Source organism: Acinonyx jubatus, chromosome B4 (genome assembly GCF_027475565.1).
Source record: "Acinonyx jubatus isolate Ajub_Pintada_27869175 chromosome B4, VMU_Ajub_asm_v1.0, whole genome shotgun sequence".
NCBI classification, from domain to species: Eukaryota; Metazoa; Chordata; class Mammalia; order Carnivora; family Felidae; genus Acinonyx; species Acinonyx jubatus.
Window position 1 is genome coordinate 88,182,609 of NC_069387.1, and position 15,034 is coordinate 88,197,642.

At 47.2% G+C, this 15,034-nt stretch overlaps 1 protein-coding gene across 4 annotated transcripts in view; it reads left to right on the forward strand.

Annotated features, from left to right (window-relative positions):
• The window catches only part of RASSF3 (Ras association domain family member 3), a 72,076-nt gene that overhangs the window by 39,208 nt on the left and 17,834 nt on the right, over positions 1-15,034 (forward strand). Inside the window, exon 1 of one of the 4 annotated variants that reach the window (XM_053226455.1) lies at positions 7,745-8,399. The exons of 2 other annotated variants lie outside the window; for them this stretch is intronic. In XM_053226455.1, coding sequence (XP_053082430.1) covers positions 8,217-8,399 — 183 coding nt within the window. In that variant the 5' untranslated portion in view covers positions 7,745-8,216. Of the gene's footprint in view, positions 1-7,744; positions 8,400-11,084; positions 13,976-15,034 lie in introns of those variants that run through there. One more of the 4 variants, XM_053226454.1, reaches the window with a different exon arrangement.

Genomic DNA, 15,034 nt, shown 5'->3' on the forward strand with positions numbered 1-15,034 from the left:
CCTGCCTCCTGCCTGGTCTCTTGAATGTGGAGGGTTTGGGAGGCAGTCACCTGGCCTTACCCCGTCAACTTCCTGTCTTCTCCATGGGTGCACAAGGAGCTTTATTTTGCATTTGTTCAATGTTAGAGTCAACAGGGGCCACCCGTCGTTGGAACCCGGGACTGTTGATCTCGGGGCTGTGAGTTGGAGCTCCTTTTGGGGGTAGAGCTTAAAAATAAAATCTTAAACAACAACAACAAACCAACCCATTGAAGTCAACAGAATATGCTGCAGCAACCCTGGACTTGCGAATGTGTGTTCTCGGGGTTTGTTTCTAAATCTGGGGCAATCGGTAAGGCTTTCTGTACAAGGGAAGAGCCCTCCAGTGGTAGGCATTGGGTTCAGATTCTGGCTCCACGATGCACTGGAATTGTAGCCGTGACAAACAAGCTCAACTTGGTTTACTCATTAATAATAGCGTTCTTTAGATAAAATTATGTGATTGACTTGATGCGTAACAGGCTACCTCCATTGATGGTGTACCCACCAAAACCTGTCTGTTTCTTTCATTCAGCAGTGTTTGTGGAGCATCACCTGCATGCCAGGCCTTGCCCTTGGTACTGGACACCAAAACAGAGAAAAGAATGCCCTGTCCACAGGGAGCTCAGAAGGCAGTAATAAACAAGATAATTGCCTGAAATATATGATACATTAAGTAGTGATAGGTACCAAGGAGAAAAGAGTACAAGCGTGAAAGAGGTCTGTGTATGTGTGCAGGTGTTAGGGGAAAGGAGGAAATAATTCAGTTATTTAACCTGTAATGTAGCTGCATGTTGTTTCCATGTGTAATGGATCTTGATACTCCAGTTGGAGGCCAGAACTTGTCCCTTTGTTGAGGTGGAACTTCCCTGATGCCCCTGGCATGGTGTTTTCGGGAGGAAGTGGTGGGTTCTGATCCTGCCTGGCTGGGAGTGCAGGTTCTAGTAACGAAGGGTTTGAGAGGTACGTGTATGTGTGGTCTTTGGATCTATCCTGGAAAGTGCTTAGAATAGTGTCAAGCATTCAATAAATTTTAGTCATTATATGTTAACACTGTTTAGCTATTGTCTCCTGTTATAAAACTCAAAAGTTTTAAATAGAAACCAGAGGGGCCACTTTCTTGGAAAAAGTGCCTGGTGCTAGAAGCAGTAATTACGCAAGTGTTAGATTTGGAGCACAAATATGATATGGACCCTCCTCCTCCCGATTTCCCACTCTCTCATCTTTTTTCCCCTTTCAGCCCTTGCGGCCATTTGGAGGAATAGATTTTTAAGGCAGGAGCCATGGTTAATGTATGTAACAGAGGCTGTGTGTTACTTAACGTCTGTTGAATCAATAGGCGAAAGGAACAAGCACATTCTCAAAGTACAGTCAAGTTTCTAAAAATGTACTTCGATAAAGGGATGAGGATAAGAGACTGTAGTAAAGGTGTGGTGCATGCTGATTGATGGAAAGACAAGAACAGTGCTTTTCCTAAACTTGAGCCATATCTTATTGAGCGACTAAATATGGGTTTTGGAGAGTAACGGAATTCCATTCAGGGATGTGAGCTTATTCTGTGTGATGGTATACCATCAATTTCTCATTCTCAGTGATGCTTTTTTAGTTTAAGAAATAAGGATTGGGGCACCTGGGTGGCTCAGTCGGTTGAGCATCCGACTTCAGCTCAGGTGGTGATCTCACGGTTTGTGGGTTCGAGCCCCGTGTCGGGCTCTGTACTGACAGCTCGGAGCCTGGAGCCTGCTTCGGATTCTGTGTCTCCCTCTCTCTCTGCCCCTCCCCTGCTCATGCTGTGTCTCCCTCTGTCTCAACAATAAATTAAAAAAAAATTTAAAAAAATAGAAAAAAAAAGAAATAAGGATTTCTACTACTGGTATTAAAAAAATTAAATTTTACTGAAGGTTACTGCTAATTATTTCAGTTCTCTATACATCATGTCTGCCCCAGTTTAGCAGTGGTCACCAAGTCAGTTTTAATAGTAAATAAATGTCCACTGAAGATATTACAGGGACACCTGGGTGGCTCAGTTGGTTAAAGCATCCGACTCTTGATGGTTCAGGTCATGATCTCACGGTTTGTGAGTTCCAGCCCTGCGTTGGGCTCTGTGATGACAGCACAGAGCCTTCTTGGGATTCTCTCTCCCTCTCGCTCTCTGCCCCTCTCCCACTCATGATCTTTGTCTCACTCTAACAAAATAAATAAACTTTAAAAAAAAAAAAGAAACTATTAGAACTATCCCCTCTCCCTAAAAAAATCAGAGGCCCAGAATTAAAAGACACAGTGCTCTCTGTTGGTTATGGTATTTTGCGAGCTAAAATATCCTCTACAATTAGAAAAGCAATGAAGTACAGTGGAAAGTTTAGCATGGATCTAGATGTCAGCCTCTTTCTCAACCATTGCATAAAATTTGAGGCTAATCTTAGTGCGTCTCTGTTTTCTCACACGTGAAGTAAATGTAATGATCTCAAAAGGTGGTGGCGATGATTTGATGGGTTAATGTAGGTGTAAGTGTCAGACACAAGGTAGGTGTTAAAATTAAATCTGGTTGATTTGGCTTTTGTGAGGAAGGAAATTTGTTCATTCCTGATGTTGACTTTGAAAGCCCTCAGTCAGGTTGCCCCATTGATAAACATTAATTTTTATGTTAGATTTAAAAAAAAATTTTTTTTAATGTTTATTTATTTTTGAGACAGAGACAGAGCATGAACCGGGGAGGGGCAGAGAGAGAGGGAGACACAGAATCTGAAGCAGGCTCCAGGCTCTGAGCTGTCAGCAAGAAGCCCGACGCGGGGCTCTAACTCACCGACCGTGAGATCATGACCTGAGCCAAAGTCGGACGCTTAACCAACTGAGCCACCCAGGCGCCCCTATGTTAGATTTTTATTTTTATTTTTTATCTGGGGGTGGGGAGGGGCAGTGGGAGAGAGAGCATGAATCTTAAGCAGGCTCCTTACTCCTCACAGAGCCCGACATGGGGCTCAATCCCATGACCCTGGGATCATGACCTGAGCCAAAATCAAGAGTTGGATGCTCAGCTGACTGAGCCACCCTGGTGCCCCTTTAATGTTCAGTTTTAATCTAATGTTACCGTTAAACACTGGCTTTAATAATACTGCTAAGCGGGGGCACCTGGCTGGCTCAGTTGGTAGAGCGTGCGACTCTTGATCTCGGGGTTGTGAGTCCCAGCCTGTGTTGGGTGTAGAGATTACTTAGAAAAATAAAATCTTTTTTTTTTTTATTAAAAAAAAATTTTTTTTTTAACGTTTATTTATTTGTGAGACAGAGAGAGAGACAGAGTATGAACGGGGGAGGGGCAGAGAGAGAGGGAAACACAAAATCGGAAGCAGGCTCCAGGCTCTGAGCAATCAGCCCAGAGCCCGACGCAGGGCTCGAACTCACAGACCGCGAGATCGTGACCTGAGCTGAAAGTCGAACGCTTAACTGACCGAGCCACCCAGGCTCCCCAGAAAAATAAAATCTTAAAACAGAATGCTGCCAATCGCTGTCGTGGGAATGATGATGACCGTAGGCAGCCTGACACTGTGAAGGGCTTCCTGTGTGTTAGTTACCCCGGTGGCTCGGAACAGGGACTCTCTGAGGGCATGTATTTCTGTGATGATCCTTTTGCTGACAAGAAGCCGATTAAGAGATTTAGAAAGTAAGAAAAGTAAGGAAAGAAAAATGTTAAGAGATCACTTTTTGTTGGTCCAGACAGCATGAGTTAAAAAGTCATGGGAGGTTGCTGATAACAGTTGGCAGTTAAGAACTTTCTTTTGGAAGCAGTTCAGTGTTTTGCGGGACAGCAGCCAGGTCTTTGCTCTGCCTGCCCCTACAAAGGCTAACCGTGCTTCATGCACACAGTATTGGGTTTTTCGAATGCCAGTTGAACGGAATCCCACAGGTTGGGTGTAGTTGCATGGTCTCCCTGAAAATTCCCGGAGAGTTTCTGTGTTTTCCTCTAAATTGATCTGTCCACCCGGGAAACAACTGGCTTATGGCTGTTAGTTCCCACAGGAACGAGAGAGCCGGGCCTGTAATCTCTGTTCTGTAGGGAAGGAAGTAGGCTGGAAAGTGACAGCAGACAGCTTGGTCGCCAGACGCTCTGGGCAGGCCTGAGACGGTCACGATGTGTGTCACCTTCTCCGTCTTCGGGATTCCTGATGTTGGGGTTCTCCAGGCAGCTGGGAACTTGGGGTGAACCAGCAATTGGCTGTCCTTACACCTAGCAATTTAGAACTTTTGATACACCTGATACTCTAGTTACCTGGAAAGGAAGATTCTAAGTTCTAGACTGCAACATTATTTTTTGTCTCCTTTTGTGCTTCCTCTTTGAATGTTGACATTTTAGTGAATATGGAGAGAAGTTGATTTAACAGTTTTTCTTAAAATAAGACCAAAGAGACATAACATACCAATATGAGCCCCTTGAGTAGATGAAAAATGGCTGTAAAAGATTATTTCTGGAACAGATGGGGAACTCTTACTATGAAAGGGATAGTAAGAAGTTCTTACCGATTTTTCTTAGGTATGATGGAGGTGGTTTTGATTATGTAGGAGAATGGCCTTCCTCAGAGATTCATGCTTAGGGATAGAGGGGTAGAGGGTCATCATGTCTGCAATGGAGAAATGGTTCTGCAAAATAAATAACGTTCACTCCCTACAGAGGGCTGGAATTGAGTGCACGGAGGGCAGGGACCACATTTGCCCTAGCGTCTGACACATAGTAGCATGCATAGTATTTGCTGAGCGGGAAGCCATTCCCCAGAAACCAGCCAGCGCCGTTTCGCCTGCGTCTTCCCCTTCCCTGGGCTCTTCAAGGGCAGGGTCTATCTTTGAATCTTCCCGAAGCACCTTGCGCAGTCCTGGGCACTCATTTAATCTCTGTCGAATGAATGGGAAAAATGTGAATAGCACCACCATTTGAAAGTAATAGCAGTGACCATTTCAAAGTGAGCTGTTTTGTTTTCCTTGCAGACTTACTGACTGGCAGGAACCCAAGAATGGGGAGCATTCTGTCTGTTGGGTTCCTCATGGGTGTTTTCAGAAAATAAGGCCGAGTTTGTTACAGATCTGACAAGGGAGCGGCAGGGCATTGGGCGGTCCAGTTCAGATCTCCAAGACTGATGTATTTTTGCAGAAAATAAGCAGGTGCCACTGTGTGTAGTGAAAGCTGAGCTTTCTGGAACTTCCCATCCCAAACTTTGGAATTTGGTTTGCTCTTGGGCTGGGCCAGAGGCTTTAAGAGGCTAGTGGGTAGGCTTGGGATTGCTGTCAGGTTATGAAGTGTTGTTTAAGCTGTTGGGTGATTTGGGGAAGGGAAGGAAAATTTACCATTTTGTGCTAATTTGTTGCCTATTGCTCATACTCTTTTACATTGTTCAGTGCTTTTTTTTTCCCCCCTCAAGAAATGCAACGCGAAATGATAGCTGTAGTGAACTTTCTTCCCTAAGTGCTAAGCAAATACCTTCAGTGTTTAGGCATAGAATGGAATTCGTTACAGAGTGCTGTTTATTTTCTGTTTAGGAGGAAAGAGCTGGAGCACAAAGGAAGGAAAACCATTTGCTTGCTATGTGAATTTGAAATTTCTTCCTTTCTTTTTTCTGTCTTCTGAGACGTTCAGAGTGGTTAACTGAAACAGACTTCTAAAAATACTCGTTAGCACAGCAAGTATTTTCTCTGTCTAAAATTAGCTGATTTGAGCTATGTAGTCTGGTTTTCTAAATCCTTCCATCAGGTGCTCTAGCCGCTTCTCTCTGTCGTTTTACGAGCTGTGGGTAACATGTTTGGGGGATGCAAACTAGGAATGACTTTATCTTTTATACAAAAATTTACAAGTACCTGAGGTGAGTTCCAGCTTCGGGCTCACTCTTCCAGGAGGCCTTCCCAAGGTGTTTCCTGTGCTTTCTTTTCTTATGAAAGAGAGAAAGAGTGAGGGGGCGGGGGTGGGGGAGATGGAGTGGGGAGGAGGGGCAGAGAGAGAGAGAGAATCCCAAGCTGGCTGCATTCACCACGGACCCCCACAAGGGGCTCAGTCACGACTTGAGCCGAAATCAAGAGTTGGAGGCTTAAGCAACAGACTGAGCCCCCCCCCCCGCCTCCTCCCCCCCCCCCCGCCCCCGCACCCCTCCTGTGCTCTCTTTCATCTCACCTGTCGTTCTCAATAGCTCAGCTTTCCGTGTCCCACCCCTGTCCTACCCCGAAGGGCAGAACCTGTGCTCTGCTCGCTGTTCTATCCCAGTGCCTCATACAACTATTTGCTTAATATTTAGGCGCCTAACAAATATTTGTCCACCGTTAAAAAGTTGGTCCATTTACTGAGCAGAAAGAAAGGGAAATATTATTTGTTGGTGGTGTTGACAAAGAGACCTGTCTCTTCACATGAAAATTAAGGAAGTGGGAACGGAAGAGAAAGGGGGAGAGAAGCTAGTTGGGCTGGGAGTGGCTCGGAATCGTGGCCAGGGTCAGGGTGTAGTGACAGAAGCCCGTTGCCTGACCGAGAGGCTCCTGAGAACACCTCCCTGCCTACCTTTCCTCTGCCTGGGCCGTAGATAGCACTGGGCCTTTCTGAGGTGTGTTTATGTTTGTAAAATACTGTCTGTGCTTTCCAAAAATGTGGTTTCCCTGCCTCATATGGGAAACATTGACTTGGTGAAAGTTAGGTACACTTGGTCAACAGTTTGCATTTGTCCGTTTCTGAAACTGTTTTCCAGTTGTGCGAAAGTGTGCCCTTTGTGTTACAAATTCCTTGAAGGGAGGGGTCCTGGCTTCTCTTTTAAGAAGTAGAATTTCGGTCTTAGAAATGTTCTCATTTTACAGCTCTTGGTATATTCTCGGAGGACCATGTGCCACCCCATTTCCCGGCCTGAGTTCTGGATCAGTTAGTCGAGAAGGAAGACTGGGGTAAGGAAGGTGGAGGCCAAAGTTTGCCTTCATGGCTGACGGCAGAGGAAGCTGGTGTGCAGAATGTGGCTTATTCTTATGGGCAGAGGGCCTTCCCAAGGCTGGCCTCCGGTGCTCTGCTGGGGGTAGTAGCCCCCTCTGCAGGGTGAGCGCAGAACGTTAGCCCCCAGCTGAGGACAGAGGGACAGGGGGACTCCGCGTGCACTCCTGCTTTCTCCTTCCGGACCCACTGATGCTGTTCTCCTCCCTTGTTGAGGAGGCACGCTCATGGGTGGAGACAGGAAGCCTTCCTTTTCTATTAAGAGGTAAGAAAATGGCACCCACAGAGGTGATATCCTTTCTTAAAGTCACACAGCTAGTTGGCAACAGATTTTTCTCCTGGGCTTTAGAAGCCATTTGGAATGCATGGAAAGGGCATGATTTTGGAGCTGGCCAGGCCTCATGTTCACGTGCTACTACCTCTGTGACCTTTGCATTGGTTTATGTATCTGAACAATGGGATTTAACTTCCTACCTCAAGGCCTCTTGGGAGGGTTACAGTAGATCTAACCCATGTTTAATAGCCTGGGCCAGTACTCCATTTCCCCCTAATCAGCAATGCAAATCTCCCCAGGCCTGTCCACGAGTTCTTTCTCTCTTAAATCCTGGCTTAGAGTCTCGGGGAAACTTGGTGATGGGGAGGTGGTTCTCAGAGTGGGACTTGGAAATTGAGGTTTTTTTTTTTTTTTAAGCTTATTCATTTTGAGATGGGGGTGCGGGGAGAGGCAGAGAAAGGGGGAGAATCTCAAGCAGGCTTCACAGAGCCTCTGCGGGGCTCGAACTCCTGAAACCATGAGATCATGACCTGAGCCGAAATCAAGAGTCGGACGCCCAACTGATTGAGCCACCCAGGCGTCCTGGAAATTGAGTATTGTAAATTTGATATTTTGGGAGGAAAACAGTTGTTCCTAAGGAAGTACAGTGTTAAATTGGAAAGAATTTCATGTGTCCTATCCACCGTAGAAGAACTTGTGTCACACCTGGAATTGATTTGTAGTCAGGAACTGAACAGTGTGGCCTGTTTAACTTTGGGGAACAAATGCCTTTCAAGTCTTAAGTGTTCGTACTTCTTTTCCAGGACTTTCTTTAAGTCTTTTGTTGTGTTAAACTTGTTTTGTTAAACGTACGAGTGGACTGTTAAAAGGTTCCTGGTTGGGGGGCATTGGTGGGCTAGGTGAAAGGGTGAGAGGGGAAACATTCAGATCTGTGGGCAGGGGAGCTGGTCTAGAACATGTGGAATGTGATGGAGTCCTGTCTCCATGTTTCCTGAGGGGTCCTGGATGAAACAGTCTGTGCCGGGCCCTCAGGGACACGGTTGCTGCAGGCGATGCCCCACACAGGGAGAAGAATGCAGCTCTAAGCAGGCGCACATCCGGGCTGGAACACTGTGCGGTGACCTCCTCTTTCCGTGTCCGCTACTTGCTTCCTGTCCAGGTCTTCAGGTTAGTGAATGCTGCTCTGAAGCAGTGTCCACGCCACTGTGATCCACACACATCTGTCTCGACCCCTGATGCTTAACGATATGTTCCTTCAACTACGTTCGGTTTCTCTTCTTCCCCCTCAAGTCTGCTTTCTGCTTTTTGTGTGTTTCCAGCCCACACTTGGCAGGCAGAGCTCCCTGCCCGCCCCCCTGCAGGCCATGCCGACCTGGTCTTGGCTGGTGGCTGGTGGAGCCGGCTGGGTCCCTGACCCCCCCCTCCCCCTACCCCCCAGCACTGAGGAAAGGTGGGGCGGGAGGGCACTTCCTCCGGGCCTTGGGCTTCCTGTGCAAGCCTGGAGGAAAACAGAGCTGGAGGGTGTGTGAACCCTCAGGTTATACCAACCACACGAACACTCCTCCACAACAAAGACGACTGAAATGCTGAACCCCCCTGCCCCCCCCCCAACTTTTTGGAGAGTCGCTTTTAATTTATAAATTGTTGACTTGGTCGAGTGACGTTAAAAACCTATGCTTTCTTTTTGACAGTCTTTGGCAGTAGCAGGTTTTCGTTTTTATGAGTGGCTGGAGGGGCTTTTTTTTTTTTTTTAATTCCCCAGACTGCAAGCCTGTTTTTACCTAGGAGATCTCTGGTTTGCTCTCTAGCAACTTCCTACGTTGGTGTCTGTGCAGCTGGCTGCCAACATTAGGAAAAATGGATAACAGCCTTGCCACACTGGTGCCTCTGTTCTTACTGTGGGGTTGTTTATCTAGAGGTGGCCTGCCCCCCAGGCGCAGTCAGCACATCAAAGTGTGTCCATTTATGCTGATGGGGGCTGAATTGCATTGTGTTTACTTTTGTTTTTAATGTTATTTTGAATTTTTTTTTTATACGTGGAAGTCTTTTATTTCCTTGCTAGATTCCTGCCCCGCCCTGCCCCCACCCCGATTAATGATTAACAGTTATGCGGACCTCAGAGAAGTTTTTGAAAATTTTGTGAAAGTGTTGTGTAGAAAGAAGAAACCGTCTCCGACCTCACCAGACTGGCAATAAGCGCCGTGAACATTTTGGAATCTTTCTTTCTAGTCTTTGAGGCATGTTAAAAAACAAAGTTCAACGGAGTAAATTTTATAAGATCTTATTGACTTTAGTCAATGATTCATGAATTGGGCAACATCCCATCTGGCAGATAGAACGGAGCTCCAAAGAGCTGTACAAAATGAGAGGTTTTCAGGGGTTGGGGCGGGGCACGCAGGGCGTAGGGGACACTAACGGGGAAGTTACAAAAGCAAAAAGCAGATTGTGGCAAGGTCCCCTTCCTTTAGGGGACAGCGGGGATCTATCATGCTGCTGACTTCACTAGTGCTGACCAGGTAATTAATTCCAAGTTGACTAGTTTGAGGTTCCACTGGGGGGGGGGGGAGCGGCAGGGGGAGCTGAAACTGTAAGTTAGGTATGAAATCTTAGTTTGGTGACTTGGGCTTAGCAAAAGTGACTCCATTTTTCCAACAGGCACATAGTTTGTCATAGTGGATGTACAGTTCCTCTGATTTTTTTTTTTTTCTCCTCCCATTAAAAACTCTTCTGTAGGCTTCATGTTAACAGCTCCTATATGGTCCATCTTGACATTTGGAAGTATTACTTAGCTATTTTCTTTTAAAAAAAAAATTTTTTTTTAACGTTTATTTATTTATTTTTGAGACAGAGAGAGACAGAGCATGAACAGGGGAGGGGCAGAGAGAGAGGGAGACACAGAATCTGAAACAGGCTCCAGGCTCTGAGCTGTCAGCACAGAGCCCAACATGGGGCTCGAACTCACGGACCGTGAGATCATGGACCTGAGCCGAAGTCGGACGCTTAACTGACCAAGCCACCCAGGCGCCCCTACTTAGCGATTTTCTTAATGCTGGGAATACAGTTTCTGATTTTTAAACGAATTCTCTGTGGTCCTGGCCAGATTACTAATTCCCTGATAAATTGCTGGGTTGTATTGGTAGCCGCCCCCCACCCCAATTCAAGTTGAACACAGTGTATTAAAACAACTAAGCAGGCGTGCCTGGGTGGCTCAGTTGGTTAAGTGTCTTGACTCTTGACCTCAGCTCAGGTCATGATCTCACAGTTCGTGAGTTCGAGCCCTGCGTGGGGGTCCACACTAGCAGTGTGGAGCCTGCTTAGGATTCTCTCCTCCCTCCCTCCCTCCCTCCCTCTCTCTCTCTCTTTGTCTCTCTCATAAATAAAACAACAACTAAGCCTCCAGGAGCCAGCGGTGCTAGACCTGAGGGTCTCTCAACTCACTTTCTCTGTCCCAGCACATGGTTGGTTGTTTCCTCCTCCTCCTGGCTTAATGGGCTTTGAATCAGATGGACCCGGCACAACCCTTACTTAGCTTCTACACGAACCAACCTCATGTCCTTGTAAGCTTCTGTTTTCCAATTGCAAAATAGGGAGAATAGTGGTACCCAATTTTGGGTTTATTCTAAGAATCCCGAGTCAGGTTGTGATGAGGGTGGCACGGTGTCTGGGGTTTGGTGACAAGATTCACTAAGGGCTTTTGCTGACTACCTTCCTCCCCGCCTCAGCCCCTCCTAGGGATTTGGGTGGGCTAATTCTGTCCTGTTTTGGAAGAGTGGGCAGAAAAGGAGAAGCAGAATGGGGGGGGCGGTGTATCCCGAAGGCCTCCCCCCCACCCAAGTGTAGGGAAAGGTCAACTGTTTCAGAGATTGCCAGAACCCTCAAAGGCAGTGGTGCTGCTTTACCCCACTACTGCTGGGGTTGGGTTCAGTGAGGTGGGTGAGGTTGGCCAGGAGCGCCAGGCCCCTGGGCGTTTTTGCACGGGGTTCTGCCTCCCTGGGCTCTCTTCTGTCATTCTTTGGGTGTCCTAACTCACCCCACACCTCTGACTGTGACCAGCCTTGTATCCCTGACACACTTCCTGTGACTTTTGTGGTTCTCACCCCATCTACAACTAAGCAGGAGGGCAGGAGCGGATTTCTGTAGAAAAAGAGTGTCTTTACAAATTCCTGGGTGAAACCCTTCGAGGTAATAATCCACCAGATTTTTATTTGAATTGCTCTATCATCTTTTAATTACTCCAGAGTGCTTTCGCCTCCCTGGTAGGAAGGAGGAAGGTGATTCCTCAGATGAAACCAAAACCTGGGGCCGCTGAGGTGGAGCTGGAGGTACAGGTGTCTTTCTGAGAACGGAGGGCAGCAGTGGGGTATCTTTCTCTGTCCTCTGTGTATTGCCTGTGGTGTAGAAGAGTGAGTTCCTCATACACACAGTAGTACTTCAGCTAAGCCTTTTAAGGGCTAGGAACAGACTTAAAAGAGCCACCTCGAGTGGAGCATAGAGAAGGAGACCTCAGGAGAGGGGATGGGGGGACGGGAACAAGAGTGATAGAAAATAGCTGAAGCTTGCATCCCCCTTCAGACTTTTAAGTTTGTCTAATTAAAATCTTTCGTGGTCTGGACATCTGGCCTGAAAGGACCGACGAGTCTCTCCCTATTACTCAGACGATATGAGAGGGAGCTTTACAAGTGTGTTTGGACTAGTGCATTAGTAAGGCTACACTGGGTAAGAATAGAGGATTTGCAAATCCAGACCCTAAGGAGTCAAATGTGACTTCCTGGACATTCTCTTCCTCAACAAATTGTCATCCACACTTTTTAATTGTGTTACATGAAAACATAGAACTTTAAGTTGCTTTCAAATCTTTTATGTGGTGGCAACTTAGACTCCTATTAGAGATGGCAAGGAAGAACACCAGGTATCTTTTAGATAAGCTTGCTTCTGATCACTTCTCTTGGAGTGCTGGCCTATAGGCACTTCTGATTTTCTTGAGACACTCTGTCCCTGTTCAGATTAGGTGACGACTCCTATTTGCTTGTAAGCCTCTGCCCTTGACTTTCACATTCCCGCCGTAGGTGGAGCTGGAGCCCGCTCAGCTTCCCAGATGGGCTCCACCTGCCCCGTCCTGGTGGCTTCAGCATTCCTTCGCGCTTCCCGTCTGGCTCACTTCCAAATGAGCCTGCTCGTTTCCTTTCTCCGGAACCTACCTCCCCTTACAGCCAAGCTACAAGGGGTCCATGACCACTCAAATGATGTGGAAGTCACAAGATCTGACCTTTGGAAGAGCCTCTAGTGCCCCTGGGCTAACCTGAACTAGTGACGATGGGCTCCAAGGCCACAATTGTAATTGCTCTTAGCCAAAGGAAGTGGCTGGCTGCTGAATGACCCTTAGAGCCTTGAGCAGTGAGATGATTTAATCTAGAATTTAGGGTGGACATTGTGTCACCGTTTGCCATTGTAGTGTCTTTCTTCTCTCCTGGCTTCTCAGCGATCGCTCATATTATTGTTCCAGTTAATTTTCCTAATACTCAGTGGACTGACTTTGTAGGTACTTGATTAGGACAGTGGTATAGATAATACAGAATATTAGAAAACTGGGGCACCTGGCTGGCTCAGTTACAAAAGTGTGCAGCTCTTGATCTCGGGGTCGTGAGTTCAGGCCCCACGTTGGGTGTAGAGGTTACTTAAATGAAGACAAAAATGTTAGAAACTCACTGCTGAAAAGGACAGGGACCATAGTCCAATGTTCTCTTAATAATCAGGGAAACTCCTTGAGGACCCACCTTCCTTTGGAAACCTGAGAATCCACTGCGGCTTCCTTTCTGAGACCTCAGAGAGCTGGGCCTGAGGCAGGCCTGCTGACTCACCTGCAGCCATGTTGTTTTTCTAATTATCAGAGCTGATTAGCTGGATTTGGATGTGCTTGGCTCTGAGGGCTGTAATAGTCTTCTTTCTTTCTTACCTAGCTCGCCTAGAGTTTGAGAAAGTTAAACCAGTTGTGAAAATGTATCACCTTTCAGAAATGAACAGCATCTTAATTGACTCCCTTTGAAAGCACGTCAAACTGGGATTGCTGAGGTTGGGTCTAATCTGGTACCCCTTGAGGTTGGGCGCTCAGGCTGGGGCACTCTGAGGAGACTCGTCCACCTCCAACTTTGTTTTCTGGCTCCAAACAAACGAGTGGCTGTTTGACGATTGGCACGCGACCCGGGTTTTGAAAGCACAGCCATATAGGGTATTGCGGACTGGGAACCAGGGGGTTTAAAAAGTGAGGTCATGGAAGGCCCAGATGGGACTCTCTTCGTGTGGATCACAACTGCAATTAATCTTATTAACATCCTGGGCCCGTGCCTGCTCTCACTGCCTCGGGTGTGTGAGGGTATTTAAGGGGCAGGCTTTGAAGGACTGTCTCCTTTGATGGTGCAGATGCATAACAGAAGCGTGTAAAACTTTGTATCTGCTGTTATAAAGGCCTTTTGTGTGCCCTTGCAGATTCATTTAGTTTGGAGAAGCAAACAGAAAACCTCGTGCAGATAAGATGTTGCGAGGCTGGGTTGCAAATGCAATCTTGTAGATGCGGGCTCTGTGACCAGATAGAATCAGTTGAAAAGGAACCCCCCCCTCCCTGCCCCCCCAACATAGAGCTAGTTCCAGCACTGTATTCCAGAGTGAGTGGAAGACTTAAAAATGCTGTCAGATCACGGGGAGGCAGGAGCAGACATAGGAAACAGCAAACCGTGGAGGTGTGTGCGGTGAGTGCTAAATCGGCAGGGATGGGGTACCCCAGGGGTTCCTAACATACAGGGGTGAGTGAGGGCTCTTGTGGCTAGGATGGCTTCCTGGGTGGGGTGGGCCTCAAGGAGGCGGCCCACAAGGTGCTCTCAGGGCACAGTGGCTCGTGGCGGAGTGGAAGGGGTGAGGCTGGGAGAATTTAAAGGCAGTGGGTGGCACATTGACCTCTCTCTCAAGTGCATGGAAGACGAGCCTAGTATGGTGTTCCATCCTTATAAGGGTGCTGCCTGCTTCTATTTTTGAAGCCCATTTTTTAAAAACTCCTCTAAAATGCCCACATCGACTCTCTCGTGCTGTTCTCTTGTTTTAACAAGTAGCCTTGGGACAAAGAAGTTGTTTAAAATTGTCAAGTTCAACAGATGTGGTTCATGTGTGCTAATATCCCAGAATTGAGTACAGAATCTACTCACTAAGTGAATAATTAAGAAAAGAAGTATCTGTTCTTGTGTAATGTACCCATTTGCTCATAATTAACGAATGTCCCAGTTACAACATTATGACAGGCCCGTTTTCTTCAAAGTTTTCTTGCTGTGTACTGATACAGGGTTTTTTTGTGTGTGTGTGTTGTGTTGTTTCGTTTTAAACCTTCAGGTCTTCTCAGATCTCGGTCCCTCTGGGATTCGCCAGGGGGGTGGGAGAGGGAGGAGAGGAGCGGCGGCGCCCTTTCTGCCCACAGAACATGCTGGGGGATCAGCGTTCTGGGGGGGGGGGCACTCTTGGGGAGGCTGGCACCCGGCCGCTGGGCAGCACTGTGCGCATTGACCTTGTCCTCTTAGCTGCCCTCCCGTCCCTCCACCTGCTTTTCCTCCCCTGAGATAACAGAGATGCGTTTCTCCATAACAGGAGGATGGAGGGGGCTGGGACATCTTTCCCTTGCCTTTTCTTTGCCGTCGGAAACCTGAACAGCAGACCTCTTTTATGGGTGCAGAGAAGCCTACAATGGGCAAGGTGAATCCCTGAACCTCACCTAATGGGACGTAATATATCCCAGCTCTATATCCCGCAGTTAAAAAAAAAAA